Raw genomic sequence first — 16,247 nt, forward strand, 5'->3', positions numbered from 1 at the left:
ATATTGAAGTATAGAAGTCTCTCTATTGTACTTTTATACTAATGAGGTTCAAACATGCGATTCATTAACAGAATACTAGCATATAAAATACGTCTCTAGGTGTATTATCTTATTCGTAGGAATCATTACGTAAAGCACGATCAACAAAATTCTACAGAACATCCGCGCTAGTGATAGGTAAGGATGAGTTTTCAGGGATATGTTACCCTCAAGCTCAGACTGCATTACTTAGTAGATAACTAATAAAAGTAATAGTTTGTGTCCAGGATGAAGCATGTCCAGATCTAGTGCTTATAATACCCTAACCATAAATTGTCTAGTATTTCTGCCGAAAATGAAATGACACGTCGTTTTGCAGTCTACAATGGAAAGAAGAAATTAAAAAACATTACATTCGATCCGTTACTTTTGAATATTTGGCACGGTTGAATTGTGAAGTACACTGTAAAGCGTATAATAAAAGTTATAATCTAAGCATGAAGTAAAGGTAGAGAAAACTAGATACAAGGTAGTTCGCCGAGATAGTAATACTCCTAATTATAGATGACTTAAAATATTAAATAATACTTTCGACAAAGTGGATACTTTCAAACATCTAGGATCAATATTAAGAGGCCAAAAACCACTCACGAAAAAATGTCGCCAAAAGCAAGGAATTCGTGGTATTATTCAGTTCAAAATCTGTTGTTGGCCCGAATTCTGTCGAGGAATTTGAAGCTTAAAATATATAAAACGATCATCATGTTTGTTGTTCTGTATGGTTGAGAAACATGATTGCTTACTGTGAGAAAAAAACGTAGACTGAAAATATTTGAGAACAAGATCCTGAGACGAATATTCGGACTTAAGAGGAACGGGAATAGAGAATGGAGGAAATTTCTTCGCAAGGAACTACATAATCTATACCACTTTGTTAGGGTCATAAATTGTTATGGCCCTATGTTATGTATAACATTCTTAGGGTCATCAAGTCTAGGAGACTCAAGTGGGCAGGTCATGTAGCCAGAATGGAAGAAAGTAGGAACGCTTTCAAAGTTTTAACTGGAAATTCAATTGCAAAACGACTATGAGAAAGACCTAGGTACAGATGGAAGGACAATATTAGGATGAATCACGGAGAAATATAGATACAAAGTAGAAACTGGATCTAATTGACTGATGACAGAAGTTAATGGAGAGCTTTCGCGAAAGCGACAATGAACTTCCTGGTTCAGTAAGCCATAGAGTTAATTAGCAATTTGTAACCTAAGCATAATTATTTCATTATATAAAATTTGATATTGTGACAGTTACATTCATAGATCGATTACTTGCTATGGTGTTTCACAGTAAGTTTAAGCTTTTGAATTCAATTTTCATTCAACCGAAATAATCCTTAACTTCTTTTTTCGGAAAAACTTCTCACTAGAAAACTAAAATTTCTACGTTAACTCATTATATGCCCTATTCTTTAGATCTAGTTGTAAATCTAGCTTTGAAACACTAGAAAAATTTGGGGATATAAGAATTACTCGCTAAATATCACTTACAGTAACTAATTGCTGACAGTTTATTACCACTACGATCAATTTTTATACCATGTTTTATTTCACTTTTTCATCTGCATCCTTTCTACTACTGATTCATTTTCCAAACTTTCTAACCATTTCCCTCATTGAAATTGTTCTATTATATTAACTTAAGTGTTAGGGCTAAAAGCTCCCATCAAATGCTTTTCATCCTCCAACAGCAAAAATAGACGTGAAGGAAGCGCTATAGATTTTCTCACGACTGGGAAGAAAAGAGCGCCAACGTTTCGAATACATTGCAGACGCTGTTGCTAGTTGTTGCGTTAACAAAAGAACTACACGGAGAGTGAAAACAAGTCTTCGGAAACTGGACACTGGGTGTGGACGATGATAAATTACAGCATTGGGAGCGTCCACATACAGGAGTCGATGGAGAAATTTACATGATTGGTTCATCCTTGACATAAGAGCTCGAAGGGTTGTGCTAAAATAGTTATAACCACTAAGAGAAAGAGATACCACAGGAAAATATCTTATATTAGAAACTAGTAGAGTCACAAGACCTTAAATCGAATTCAGATATGAGACATTATGCAATCAGGAGCTAATTAGAAGCAATACCCCTCACAAGAATTATAAAATATCTATTTTTTCTTTCACCTCTTACTAACTATGACAAATTCAAAAAGTATTCTTACCATGTTTAGTTTTGACTGCAGTTATCATCGAGATAATTAAATCAATCCAAAACGCTACGTTTACTATGTGAAAGAGAGTTTGTGAGTATGTTTTGTCCTTAGCGAACGTTATCAAGAAAGGGTATCCCCAAGCAAACATCAGCGTTAGAACTATTATCATGATATCCCAAATTTGAAGTAAACTTGAATCAGGCTGTAGAATATAAGGAAAGGAAAACGAAAGACAAATGGAATCTTTCAGCAAAGCACGCTCCTGAAAGAGAAAATCATTTCGTTATATGCACAGAAATCAGATATTGTCTGTTGACTAAAAATTGCAACATCAAGTACAACTTATTGGAATTCATACGAACTCATTTGTACAGCAACATATGATGTGCGAACGATTACAAGTCCAGTGGCAAGGCGCATGTGTGGCTCCAACCGTGCCCTCGGTTTTCTGCTTGAAACAATTCAGCCAGAAGGTGATTGCGCTGTACTAAGGTAGTGCAACCTGGATAACAGAATAGAAAACTGTAAGCAGGACCTACTTTGCTTTGTTGACATTAAAAGGTCATCGTAAATTGACCACTGCGTCAGAATGAGGCTGCCTGTCAGGCCTAGATGAAGGCTGTTCGTCATACCACAACATTGATGAGCGTATAAGGCATGCTGAATCGACAGCGATTGTTTTACAGTGTTATAAAACGATTTTCAGGCTGTCGCCATTAACGGTTCGACCGCTTCTGCTTAACGCTGGTCTACTTACACGCATTCCTTTGCTCAGCTTTCATTAAAACAAACCACAAATTTCTCATGATCAAATTTCTCACAAATGTTCATGACATGCTGAGTCGTATAGATGATCATATATTCGGGTTAGTTTTGTATCAAACTATAAAACAAGTTTGGTTTCATACCTGTTACATGCTAACATTGTGAATACAATCTTTAACTCTGCATTATGGGACGTCAAAGCGCCCAAACGGCAGCTGTGGTACTTTAGAGCACCATTAAGTACATAAGAGCAGAGCTGTTGAACATTAAGAGCGGGCTCACTAGTAACTACTATATTAGGGATGCACAATAGACCAAAGTCATACTCCTTGTCATGACAAGTGCGGACGCCATATTTCTACATGGCAATGTTCGGTTAGATGTATCTCGGAATCTGTATCTCTACGTAGCGTTACTGCTTCTCTGGCCTCCACGTTTTCTTGATATGTAGCTTATGAAACTTGCGTGAAATAATGTCCTGCGGCATATTGTTCGCCAAAAATTGTCTTGAAATTCGAACATAAGCAGCGTAGCAGGCATTTTTTCAGAAAAACACTCAACGCTTCTTTGATGCTATACCTTGATATATAAAGACTCTAATTACAGCATGTAGAGGCTTTGTCAACGTTATATGTGTTGTACAGTCCAGAAACTCCGATCGTTTCTTTATAAGCATGCAATGAGTATATGGTATAAACATTGTTTAGACAGTGCGCCGCGCCGTTCTTCATATTGCAGTTTTCAGGAACAGCTGTGTAATAGCAGAGTCTTTAGTATCTTCAATGTTAAAGAACTTTTCATCCACAATAGTAGTTCGGTAACCTTTTCTCCTTAATGTACAGCGTTATCTTGTATTTAACCTTTTCTGCTCAATGTACAGAGTTATGTTGCACTTAACGTTTACTTCTTAATGTAAATCGTTATGTTACATTTAAATGATTCTTTTGATAAACGAAGCAGGGATGCAAATAACCACTCGCTCACTCGCCCGGGGCGAGTGGTTTATCAGTACGGGCGAGTTTTTAATATTACAATTAAAATATCAAAGTAAATTATTTCTATTGTGAGGTGTGGGCTAGTAGCTTTTTCTTGGGCTAGTAAAATTCTGTTGTTTATTTGCATCCCTGGTTTAAGCACTAGTGTAATATTTTATATACAACACCGATATAAACGAAGAGATCTCGATTGGTGTCTATAGTATATTTTTTGTGTAATACATTTTTAAAGAAAATACAGAATTAAGAAGTAGTACTCCCCCCCGTATATTGCGCCGAGTCAGCAAAAATTTTTGTGACGTCATAGGTCAAAGGTCAATGACCTTGGCCCGGGGTCAATGACCGAGGGGTACCTAGGACCACCCCCTCTAAATTTTGGCAGGGGTACCTTGGCCCACCCCCTAAATTTTGGCAGGGGTACATAGGACCACCCCCCTTAAATTTTGGAAATTGCCAAATTTAAAAATTGGGTATGGTAGCCTAGGACCATAGTATGTACCTCTATTAGCATTGGGGGTCTATGTCGTTCCCTTTCATGGGTAAAAAATTGCCAAAAAGTCAAATTTCGGGGTTTTTTGACCTAATTTATCCCCTTTGATGAGGTGTTATTACCCTATATAGTTATATGGGCGTATACAGGGGTTCATTACCTTTCATAAGACATGGGTATATTAATGCACCCCTTGAAAAATTTGGGAGGGGTACCTTGGCCCACCCCTTAAATTTTGGAAATTGCCCAATTTAAACATTGGGTATTTTAGTACTGGACCCTAATATGTATTATGATAAATTTGGATGGTCCACCTCGTTCCCTTCTAGGGGTACAAAATTGCCAAAATATAAACGTAAGCAATACGTAGTACCACGTGTTTGGTTTTTGGTCGATTTTATCTCCTTGGATGAGGTCCTATTACCTTATATGGTTATATGGTCATGTATAGGGGTCCATTACCTTTCATAAGATATGGGTATATTTGTGCACTCCTTTAAAAATTTGGGAGGGGTACTTTGGCCCACCCCTTAAATTTTGGAAATTGCTCATTTTATATATTTGGTATTATAGTACTGGACCCTAACATGTATTATAATAAATTTGGGTGGTCCACTTCGTTCCCTTTTAGGGGTACAAAATTGCCAAAATATAAACGTAAGCAATACGTTGTACCACGTGTTTGGTTTCGACCCAAGTTATCCCCTTGGATGAGGTCCTATTACCTTATATGGTTATATGGTCATGTATAGGGGTCCATTCCCTTTCATAACATATGGGTATATTGGTGCACCCCTTTAAAAATTTGGGAGGGGTACATTGGCCCACCCCTTAAATTTTAGAAATTGACCATTTTACATATTTGGTATAATAGTATAGGACCCTAATATATATATATATATATATATATATATATATATATATATTACTATAAATTTGGGTGGTCCACCTCGTTCCCTTTCATGGGTACGAAATTGCCAAATTGTTAGTACAACCACGTGTTTCGTTTTTGACCTAATTTATTCCCTTGGATGAGGTCCTATTACCTTATATGGTTATATGGTCATGTATAGGGGTCTATTACCTATCATAAGACATAGGTACATTTGTGCACCCCGGGAGGGGTACTTTGGCCCACCCCTTTAATTTTGGAAATTGCCCATTTAATATATTTGGTATTATAGTATAGGACCCTAATAGAGATTACTATAAATTTGGGTGGTCCACCTCGTTCCCTTCTAGGGGTACAAAATTGCCAAAATATAAACGTAAGCAATACGTTATACCACGTGTTTGGTTTTTGGTCGATTTTATCCCCTTTGATGAGGTGTTATTATCCTATATAGTTATATGGGCGTATACAGGGGTCCATTACCTTTCATAAGACATGGATATATTAATGCACCCCGGGAGGGGTACCTTGGCCCACCCCTTAAATTTTGGAAATTGTCCAATTTAAACATTTGGTATTATAGTACTGGGCCCTAACATGTATTATGATAAATTTGGGTGGTCCACCTCGTTCCCTTCTAGGGGTACAAAATTGTCAAAATATAAACGTAAGCAATACGTAGTACCACGTGTTTGGTTTTTTTGTCGATTTTATCCCCTTTGATGAGGTGTTATTATCCTATATAGTTATATGGTCATGTATAGGGGTCCATTACATTTCATAAGATATGGGTATGTTTGTGCACTCCTTTAAAAATTTGGGAGGGGTACTTTGGCCCACCCCTTAAATTTTGGAAATTGCCCAATTTAAACATTTGGTATTATAGTACTGGACCCTAACATGTATTATGATAAATTTGGGTGGTCCACATCGTTCCCTTCTAGGGGTACAAAATTGCCAAAATATAAACGTAAGCATTACGTTGTACCACGTGTTTGGTTTTTGACCTAATTTATTCCTTTGGATGAGGTCCTATTACCTTATATGGTAATGTATAGGTGTTCATTCCCTATCATAAGACATAGGTACATTGATGCACCCCGGGAGGGGATTCGGTATCATAGTACAGGCCTCAACATGTATTATGATAAATTTGGGTGGTCCACATCGTTCTCTTTTAGGGGTACAAAATTGCTAAAATATAAACATAAGCAATATGTTGTACCATGTGTTTGGTTTTTGGCCCAATTTCTCCCCCTTTGATGAGGTTCTATTACCTTATATGGTTATATGGTCATGTATATAGGTTCATTTCCTATCATAAGATATGGGTACGTTGATGCATCCTTTAAAAATTTGGGAGGGGTATCTTGACACATCCACTCGGTTTTAGAAATTGTTTAATATAAGCATTTGGTATCATAGTACAGGTCTTCAATATGTACCACTATAAATTTGGATGGTCCACATCGTTCCCTTTTCATAGGTAAAGAACTACCAAAAATCAAATTTCGGAGGTTATTGACCCCTATTTAGCACGTTATATGGTTTATTACCTTTATATGTTTATGTTCCCTTTTAAATTTGGGAATTATCGAATAACAAAATTCGGTAAACGTTTTCTAGGACCCGTTGGTATTCCTCTTATGGCCAAATATTCAAAATTTAAAGGTTATTGACCGGCTTTATTATTGAATAAGTACAGGATTTATTACTTTTTTCATAAGACACAGGTGTATTTGTGTACCAATCTTAAATTTTGGGAGGGGGTACATTTCTTATTGTCATATCAATAATTGGTAAATGTTCTTTGGGTAAATCATTGTGATCACGTGATCAGTTATTGACCTATGATGGGATTAGGAGTCCAGGACATTGGTACATTGAAACTTTGTAGGATAATTTGAGAATGCGTCATTGGTATTGATTATTACAGCCAAATATAAACGTAAGCAAGACGTTGTACCACGTGATTGACCTTGATGAGGTAGTGTACAGGGATACATAGCTAACCTTATTGAAACTTATGACTCATAGTCTTAAGGGAATACATGCTACAACACTGGCAAAGTTATTGTTGATGCAATTTGATTGGCTGATCACTATCTTTCGTGCAATCTGATTGGTTGATCACTATCTTTCGTGCAATCTGATTGGTTGATGAGTTTTAAATCTTTGCTGTATTCAGTTTTTAAGTTTTGTTTTACATTTAAAAATCTTGTTTTTGTTCAACATTTTGCACTCAATGATAAATATGATCAAAACCGTTTATTTGTTAATCGAATAGTTAAAAACCGGATAAAGTTTGACGGTTAACCGTGAAACGTAAAAATTTTTTAGTTTGAAATTTTTTTGCTTGAAACATTTTGTTTGAAAATTCTTGCTTTCAAATTTTTTTTGTTTGAATTTTTTGTTTGAGAATTTTGTTTGAAATTTTTTTTCACAACTTTTGTTTCAAAATTTTTTGTTTAAATTTTTTTTGTTTGAAATTTTTTTTCGTTTCAAAATTTTGTTTAAAATTTTTGTTTGAAATTTTTTCGTTTCCAAATTTTTTGTTTGAAAAAATTTTTGTTTGAAATTTTTTTGTTTCAAAATTTTGTTTCAAAATTTTGTTTGAATTTTTTCGTTTGAAATTTTTTGTTTAAAAATTTTTCGTTCGAAATTTTTTCGTTTCAAAATTTTGTTTAAAATTTTTTTCGCTTCAAAATTTTGTTTGAATTTTTTTTTTGGTTTGAAATTTTTTGTTTGAATTTTTTTTTTTCGTTTCAAAATTTTGTTTCAAAGATTTTTGTTTGAAATTTTTGTTTCAAAGTTTGAGTTGACATTTTTAAAAGTTTGTGCACTTATTAGTAAAGAACTGGAACTGTTTAGAACAAAAACCTTTGACAACATTATGGTGCAATAGTACACGTCAGAACATAGGGTTGTACTTGAAATGAAAAAACACAATTCATTGAAATGGATCATTTTATTACACTCCACATACATCCATACCAGATAGTGGTTCTGGATATTGTCGATACAATGTATTTTGAACTTCTTGCACTAGTTTGTCTTTAGCATATAATTTTAATTCCAATTGAAGTCTTTTAAGGTCTAATGCAATATCAATTGGTGGAAACTCAATGTCCATTTGATCACAAATAAACTGTTTATCAATACAGGTATGCACCCACGAACGATGTTGACAACCATCACAATATCTAGATACATGTTGTACAATATGCATAACACATTTTTCAAAATAGTACTTTTTCAGGAATATACTTGTTTTGTTACACACTTCCACTGCATGTTTCACACACTGAAATACGCTGATGAATTTGTTCCATTCCGTTTGTGTTAGATACACCATATTGCGAGGGACATGGAATGTACTCTTCTTACGTAACAGCACCATCTTCTCTTCGAGGACTGTACGCAGCACCACTTCATGATTTGAGCCTAATGATTTGACTATGGTCACATTTAGCTCATCATGAAAATAATCGTTCATTTGGTCGATTCGTGAACATAATATTTGCCATTCTTCACAGGTCAGTTGTACACCAAATTGTTCTGCTTTGCCCAATCGAATCACAGGTTCAAATGTTCTAGCACTGATACCAATCATCACATGTTTTGTTTGAAATATATTTATTGGATAATAGCTTGCGAAGATGAACTCTTTATCGTTAGAAGTACACATCTTTCCTCCTGAAAAGCACTTGCACAAATGATTTCGTGGGATGACAGTGTATTGGTTGATTTATAGTTATTGCTGACGTCATTGGAAAGGAATGTGCTGATTCATGGTTTCATCACAGTTGCTGACGTCATGCTGACCAACCAAATTCATACAACTACAGCTGACGTCATTGGAAAGAAATGTGCTGATTCATGATTTCATCACAATGGCTGACGAATCTGGCTGTGTACTAAATTCAAGTTGATGACTTCGACCCAAGAATCCTTTGTAACATAAAGATACAGATCCAGTATTTAAGAAACGCAGCAGTTCTTCTTGTTTTGATGCTTCTATGGGTAAATATCTTGCTGGTAAAATTATATTCTTATCATTTTCAAGCTTCACTACGATTCTTAATCCAAACTTTGTAGGGATCATTTGGCTAGCTAAGATTCTATAAGGTACATTCTGTTGTAAATCAGTAATCTTGGTAAATGATTTTATCACATCACGTGTGTTTAGAAACTGCAGACAAGTAGCCATGATGACGTTATCATGAATACTAACTCGAACGATACTTATATATAATGCAAAACTGATGACGTTGCATTATCAAGTTCTGACGTGTACTATTGCACCATAATGTTGTCAAAGGTTTTTGTTCTAAACAGTTCCAGTTCTTTACTAATAAGTGCACAAACTTTTAAAAATGTCAACTCAAACTTTGAAACAAAAATTTCAAACAAAAATCTTTGAAACAAAATTTTGAAACGAAAAAAAAATTCAAACAAAAAATTTCAAACCAAAAAAAAATTCAAACAAAATTTTGAAGCGAAAAAAATTTCAAACAAAATTTTGAAACAAAAAATTTCAAACAAAAAATTTGGAAACGAAAAATTTCAAACAAAAAATTTTAAACAAAATTTTCGAACAAAAATTTGCAAACAAAAAATTTCAAACGAAAAAAATTTCAAACAAAAATTTCAAACGAAAAAATCTCAAACAAAATTTTGAAACGAAAAAAATTTCAAACAAAAAAAATTTTAAACAAAAAATTTTGAAACAAAAGTTGTCAAAAAAAATGTCAAACAAAATTCTCAAACAAAAAATTCAAACAAAAAATTTCAAACAAAAAATTTTCAAACTAAAAAATTTTTACGTTTCACGGTTAACCGTCAAACTTTATCCGGTTTTTAACTATTCGATTAACAAATAAACGGTTTTGATCATATTTAGCATTGAGTGCAAAATGTTGAACGAAAACAAGATTTTTAAATGTAAAACAAAACTTAAAACTGAATACAGCAAAGATTTAAAACTCATCAACCAATCAGATTGCACGAAAGATAGTGATCAACCAATCAGATTGCACGAAAGATAGTGATCAACCAATCAGATTGCACGAAAGATAGTGATCAGCCAATCAAATTGCATCAACAATAACTTTGCCAGTGTTGTAGCATGTATTCCCTTAAGACTATGAGTCATAAGATTCAATAAGGATAGCTATGTATCCCTGTACACTACCTCATCAAGGTCAATCACGTGGTACATCGTATTGCTTACGTTTATATTTGGCGGGGAATAATCAATACCAATGACGCATTCTCAAATTATCCTACAAAGTTTAAATGTACCAATGTCCTGGACTCCTAATCCCATCATAGGTCAATAACTGATCACGTGATCACAATGATTTACCCAAAGAACATTTACCAATTATTGATATGACAATAAGAAATGTACCCCCTCCCAAAATTTAAGATTGGTACACAAATACACCTGTGTCTTATGAAAAAAGTAATAAATCCTGTACTTATTCAATAATAAAGCCGGTCAATAACCTTTAAATTTTGAATATTTGGCCATAAGAGGAATACCAACGGGTCCTAGAAAACGTTTACCGAATTTTGTTATTCGATAATTCCCAAATTTAAAAGGGAACATAAACATATAAAGGTAATAAACCATATAACGTGCTAAATAGGGGTCAATAACCTCCGAAATTTGATTTTTGGTAGTTCTTTACCTATGAAAAGGGAACGATGTGGACCATCCAAATTTATAGTGGTACATATTGAAGACCTGTACTATGATACCAAATGCTTATATTAAACAATTTCTAAAACCGAGTGGATGTGTCAAGATACCCCTCCCAAATTTTTAAAGGATGCATCAATGTACCCATATCTTATGATAGGAAATGAACCTATATACATGACCATATAACCATATAAGGTAATAGAACCTCATCAAAGGGGGAGAAATTGGGCCAAAAACCAAACACATGGTACAACATATTGCTTATGTTTATATTTTAGCAATTTTGTACCCCTAAAAGAGAACGATGTGGACCACCCAAATTTATCATAATACATGTTGAGGCCTGTACTATGATACCGAATCCCCTCCCGGGGTGCATCAATGTACCTATGTCTTATGATAGGGAATGAACACCTATACATTACCATATAAGGTAATAGGACCTCATCCAAAGGAATAAATTAGGTCAAAAACCAAACACGTGGTACAACGTAATGCTTACGTTTATATTTTGGCAATTTTGTACCCCTAGAAGGGAACGAGGTGGACCACCCAAATTTATCATAATACATGTTAGGGTCCAGTACTATAATACCAAATGTTTAAATTGGGCAATTTCCAAAATTTAAGGGGTGGGCCAAAGTACCCCTCCCAAATTTTTAAAGGAGTGCACAAACATACCCATATCTTATGAAATGTAATGGACCCCTATACATGACCATATAACTATATAGGATAATAACACCTCATCAAAGGAAATAAAATCGACAAAAAAAACCAAACACGTATTACTACGTATTGCTTACGTTTATATTTTGACAATTTTGTACCCCTAGAAGGGAACGAGGTGGACCACCCAAATTTATCATAATACATGTTAGGGTCCAGTACTATAATACCAAATGTTTAAATTGGACAATTTCCAAAATTTAAGGGGTGGGCCAAGGTACCCCTCCCGGGGTGCATTAATATATCCATGTCTTATGAAAGGTAATGGACCCCTGTATACGCCCATATAACTATATAGGATAATAACACCTCATCAAAGGGGATAAAATCGACCAAAAACCAAACACGTGGTATAACGTATTGCTTACGTTTATATTTTGGCAATTTTGTACCCCTAGAAGGGAACGAGGTGGACCACCCAAATTTATAGTAATCTCTATTAGGGTCCTATACTATAATACCAAATATATTAAATGGGCAATTTCCAAAATTAAAGGGGTGGGCCAAAGTACCCCTCCCTGGGGTGCACAAATGTACCTATGTCTTATGATAGGTAATAGACCCCTATACATGACCATATAACCATATAAGGTAATAGGACCTCATCCAGGGGAATAAATTAGGTCAAAAACGAAACACGTGGTTGTACTAACAATTTGGCAATTTCGTACCCATGAAAGGGAACGAGGTGGACCACCCAAATTTATAGTAATATATATATATATATATTAGGGTCCTATACTATTATACCAAATATGTAAAATGGTCAATTTCTAAAATTTAAGGGGTGGGCCAATGTACCCCTCCCAAATTTTTAAAGGGGTGCACCAATATACCCATATGTTATGAAAGGGAATGGACCCCTATACATGACCATATAACCATATAAGGTAATAGGACCTCATCCAAGGAGATAAAATCGACCAAAAACCAAACACGTGGTACTACGTATTGCTTACGTTTATATTTTGGCAATTTTGTACCCCTAGAAGGGAACGAGGTGGACCATCCAAATTTATCATAATACATATTAGGGTCCAGTACTAAAATACCCAATGTTTAAATTGGGCAATTTCCAAAATTTAAGGGGTGGGCCAAGGTACCCCTCCCAAATTTTTCAAGGGGTGCATTAATATACCCATGTCTTATGAAAGGTAATGAACCCCTGTATACGCCCATATAACTATATAGGGTAATAACACCTCATCAAAGGGGATAAATTAGGTCAAAAAACCCCGAAATTTGACTTTTTTGGCAATTTTTTACCCATGAAAGGGAACGACATAGACCCCCAATACTAATAGAGGTACATACTATGGTCCTAGGCTACCATACCCAATTTTTAAATTTGGCAATTTCCAAAATTTAAGGGGGGTGGTCCTATGTACCCCTGCCAAAATTTAGGGGGTGGACCAAGGTACCCCTGCCAAAATTTAGAGGGGGTGGTCCTAGGTACCCCTCGGTCATTGACCCCGGGCCAAGGTCATTGACCTTTGACCTATGACGTCACAAAAATTTTTGCTGACTCGGCGCAATATACGCCGGCCACTACTACAAGATGTTAACTATTTTAATGATATATTTCGTAAATAAATATGTTTGTATTAGCACCATTTACTTGGCATGGAAAAATCGAGCACTTCACCCTTAATATCTATTATTTTTAAAGGGAACATGTTAAGAAATTGAAGAATCGCTAGAAAACCACTTGTTAAACAATTAATTGTTTCATTTCATAATATTTCATGAATAGCTTTCAAACTTAACCCAACTATTTCAGCTCCATCAACATTGTCAGTTCCATGAATGTGGTACTAGTAATGATAATGCGATTGCGTGGAAGAACTAAAGAACATTGGAAACGATATGGATTTTTTTGCTTCGAAGTTAGTTCTAACACGGAAGTTTTTCATAGTGATGAAAATCTTTGAGTTTTACGTTCCACGGTTATGCCGGCTAGGCTAAAGACGACGGAGATGATGAGAAATAAATGAAATGGTGGAATGAAGAAAGTGGAAGGAAACGGGACAACCCCGAGAAACCCACGCACAAGGTGCTGGTTCACCACAAAGTTCGCTTGGTGGGAGCAGATTTTGAACTCGAGACGCCACGCACCAGAGGTGAAAGCTCTACCACTAAGCCGCCGCGGCCTCCTTTCATAGTGATGAATCTTCTATGTAGCTCTGGTAAAAAATTACCCACAGCTTCCGTTCTTTTAATTCCCCTAGTATCCTTATTTATTCCCATGAGACCTGATATTACCATGAAACTTGTATTTTGAACATGCAAACTCGCCAAACTCTTATGTAATCCTCGCTATAAACCTTTCTGGACATCACGAATGTTTCCGTTGCGCACGGAATTTACCTAAGCGCGCACATACTTAATATTTGCTTCTGTTCCAGCGATGTATCACAACACAAACCTATACTTAGCCGCTTCACTTCACACGATTGCGACCGGCTGACCTGGAAGTTTCTGGCATGTATTCCCAAAATCACATGCAAGATTTACCACTATGAAAACTTGTGAGTCAAAACTAACATTTCAGCAAGAGAAAAAAGTAGTTTTGTCTCCTTTGCCATACTCCGTATGCACACTAATAAATATGAAAAAAAATGGAGCTAGTGAAGTGTTTAGGATTAATCTCATTCCTTAGTATTCCTTAGTGTTCTTATATATATACGTTTGTTGCGTAAAGAGTTTGTTTTGATAATAATAATAATAATAATAATAATAATAATAATAATAATAATAATAATAATAATAATAATAATAATAAACCTTTTCCTGAAGTGATGGCTTCTTTAGATATTTTTCGTTTTTTTCGATTCAAACCTTTTCTTCGCCAAAATTCACCCAACTACTGTCTTTCTTTCGTTCTGCCCACTCTTCTAAAACGTTTTTCGATTCTTTATCTGAATTAATATCTTTATATTTTTTCTCTGTTGTTTCTTGGTTTCTTTCTTAGCACGTTTTCCTCACCGATAATTAACACATTTTTCTTCATTTTAACCAATCTTGTAAAACATTTTCCGATATTTTTCAATTGCAATTGTGTCTTACTTCGACACCCTAAACACGTATAACTCAAGCCAATCTTCTGAACTGCTTTAATTGATCAAACATCAGAGATTGCTGTGACATAGTCACATGTTATGAGTCTTTACTATTGTTTTCCCCACTCTCCTGTTAACAATTTTCCCTCAAATATATTTCATGTCAATGAAACCAAAACAACACAGGAAAATCTTTATTTTTACCCCTCCGTTCTTTTTATCTTTTTTCCCTTGTAGGTTAAGGAAACTAGTTTCTAAACATTTATCGAAAACATTGATAACCGCACTCTTTGATGCCAATTGCGGCTAGAAGTTAGTGGTATTAAAGCGAGGTATCCTGTTGTAGTTAATTGTATTGGGAAGGGTAGTGAATAATTCAAAATAGATAATGACAGACCACGTGCTTTATTATTTTAACCGAGGTCAATGATTTATTGGGCTCAAATACGTCCGTTACTTCTTGAACTAAGGTAAATATTATTTTTGTTCGGAGTCTTCTTTTATGGTTTGAAAGGAACTTATTCTCTTCAGTATTACCTGGTTCAGTCTGCAAACTTTGGCTTTGGCCAAAGAAGATACGTGAAAACTGTGGTCATTCCTATGACAAACAGTAGAACAATAACTTCAAGGTCACCATATGCATATAGGCTCTCCTCATTTTCTTTTTTCCCTTTGAACAGCGGGGATTCTTGTATAACTCGAGTTTCATACCCCCACAATGCAAACATGGTTAAAGAATAAAGACGACGTTGGTGTCCTTGGTAAACAGAACTTGTATACGAACTGTTTAGTGGCATATTTTATTTTGAAATAGAGTACATGAAAGGCAATTGTTTTGTTCTGAGAAAAAGATTACACATATCAAATTAAAAATGTACATTGTTGGAACACTTTGGAGAGGCGACCCCCATGGTAACTCTTCCCTACACCACTGATCTCATATATATGATTTTTGTTTCGATTTCATATGGCTATAGCTATGTTATATATGGAGGAAGATTAGAAACAAATTGACATTCAAAGCGCGCAAATTTGAGTTCAGACGGAAATATACGTCACCGAGCTATTAATGTTGTGAAACTTCAAAATTAACGTACATTGTTATTAATTCAACCTTAAGAGAGAAAACAGAAATTAGATAAAAGGAAACTAGAAGCTTATGAATTACTTCACATTATTAAACCACGTTCGTTATTAAAAATTTAGTTCAAAAAATTTGATTACCTCTGTTAAAACGTACAAATCAAGATTCTTCGAAGTGAGATGAAGCTTTGACTTTATTTCTGTCTCTTCTTCATTTGATTCCACATAATAGTTCTTCAGTCTCTTCTTCAGCCATTTAATTGGTTTCAAGTAAGTGGTGTCACTGTCGAAGCAAAACAAATTTATTACTATAAGAAGTATATCAAA

The 16,247-nt window shown here is 34.9% G+C and overlaps 1 protein-coding gene across 1 annotated transcript in view; it reads right to left on the reverse strand.

The window, feature by feature from the left end:
- LOC145673364 (uncharacterized) overlaps positions 1–16,247 on the reverse strand; it is a 779,808-nt gene that overhangs the window by 432,994 nt on the left and 330,567 nt on the right. Inside the window, exons 9-10 of the mRNA XM_081743004.1 lie at positions 16,062–16,203; positions 2,207–2,459 (exon numbers count right to left, since the gene is read on the reverse strand). Of these exons, the coding sequence (XP_081599130.1) occupies positions 2,207–2,459; positions 16,062–16,203 (395 nt within the window). The remainder of the gene's footprint in view (positions 1–2,206; positions 2,460–16,061; positions 16,204–16,247) is intronic.

The sequence above is a fragment of the Thermobia domestica genome, chromosome 16 (genome assembly GCF_964235325.1).
Source record: "Thermobia domestica chromosome 16, izTheDome1.hap1.1, whole genome shotgun sequence".
In the NCBI taxonomy this organism is placed as follows: domain Eukaryota; kingdom Metazoa; phylum Arthropoda; class Insecta; order Zygentoma; family Lepismatidae; genus Thermobia; species Thermobia domestica.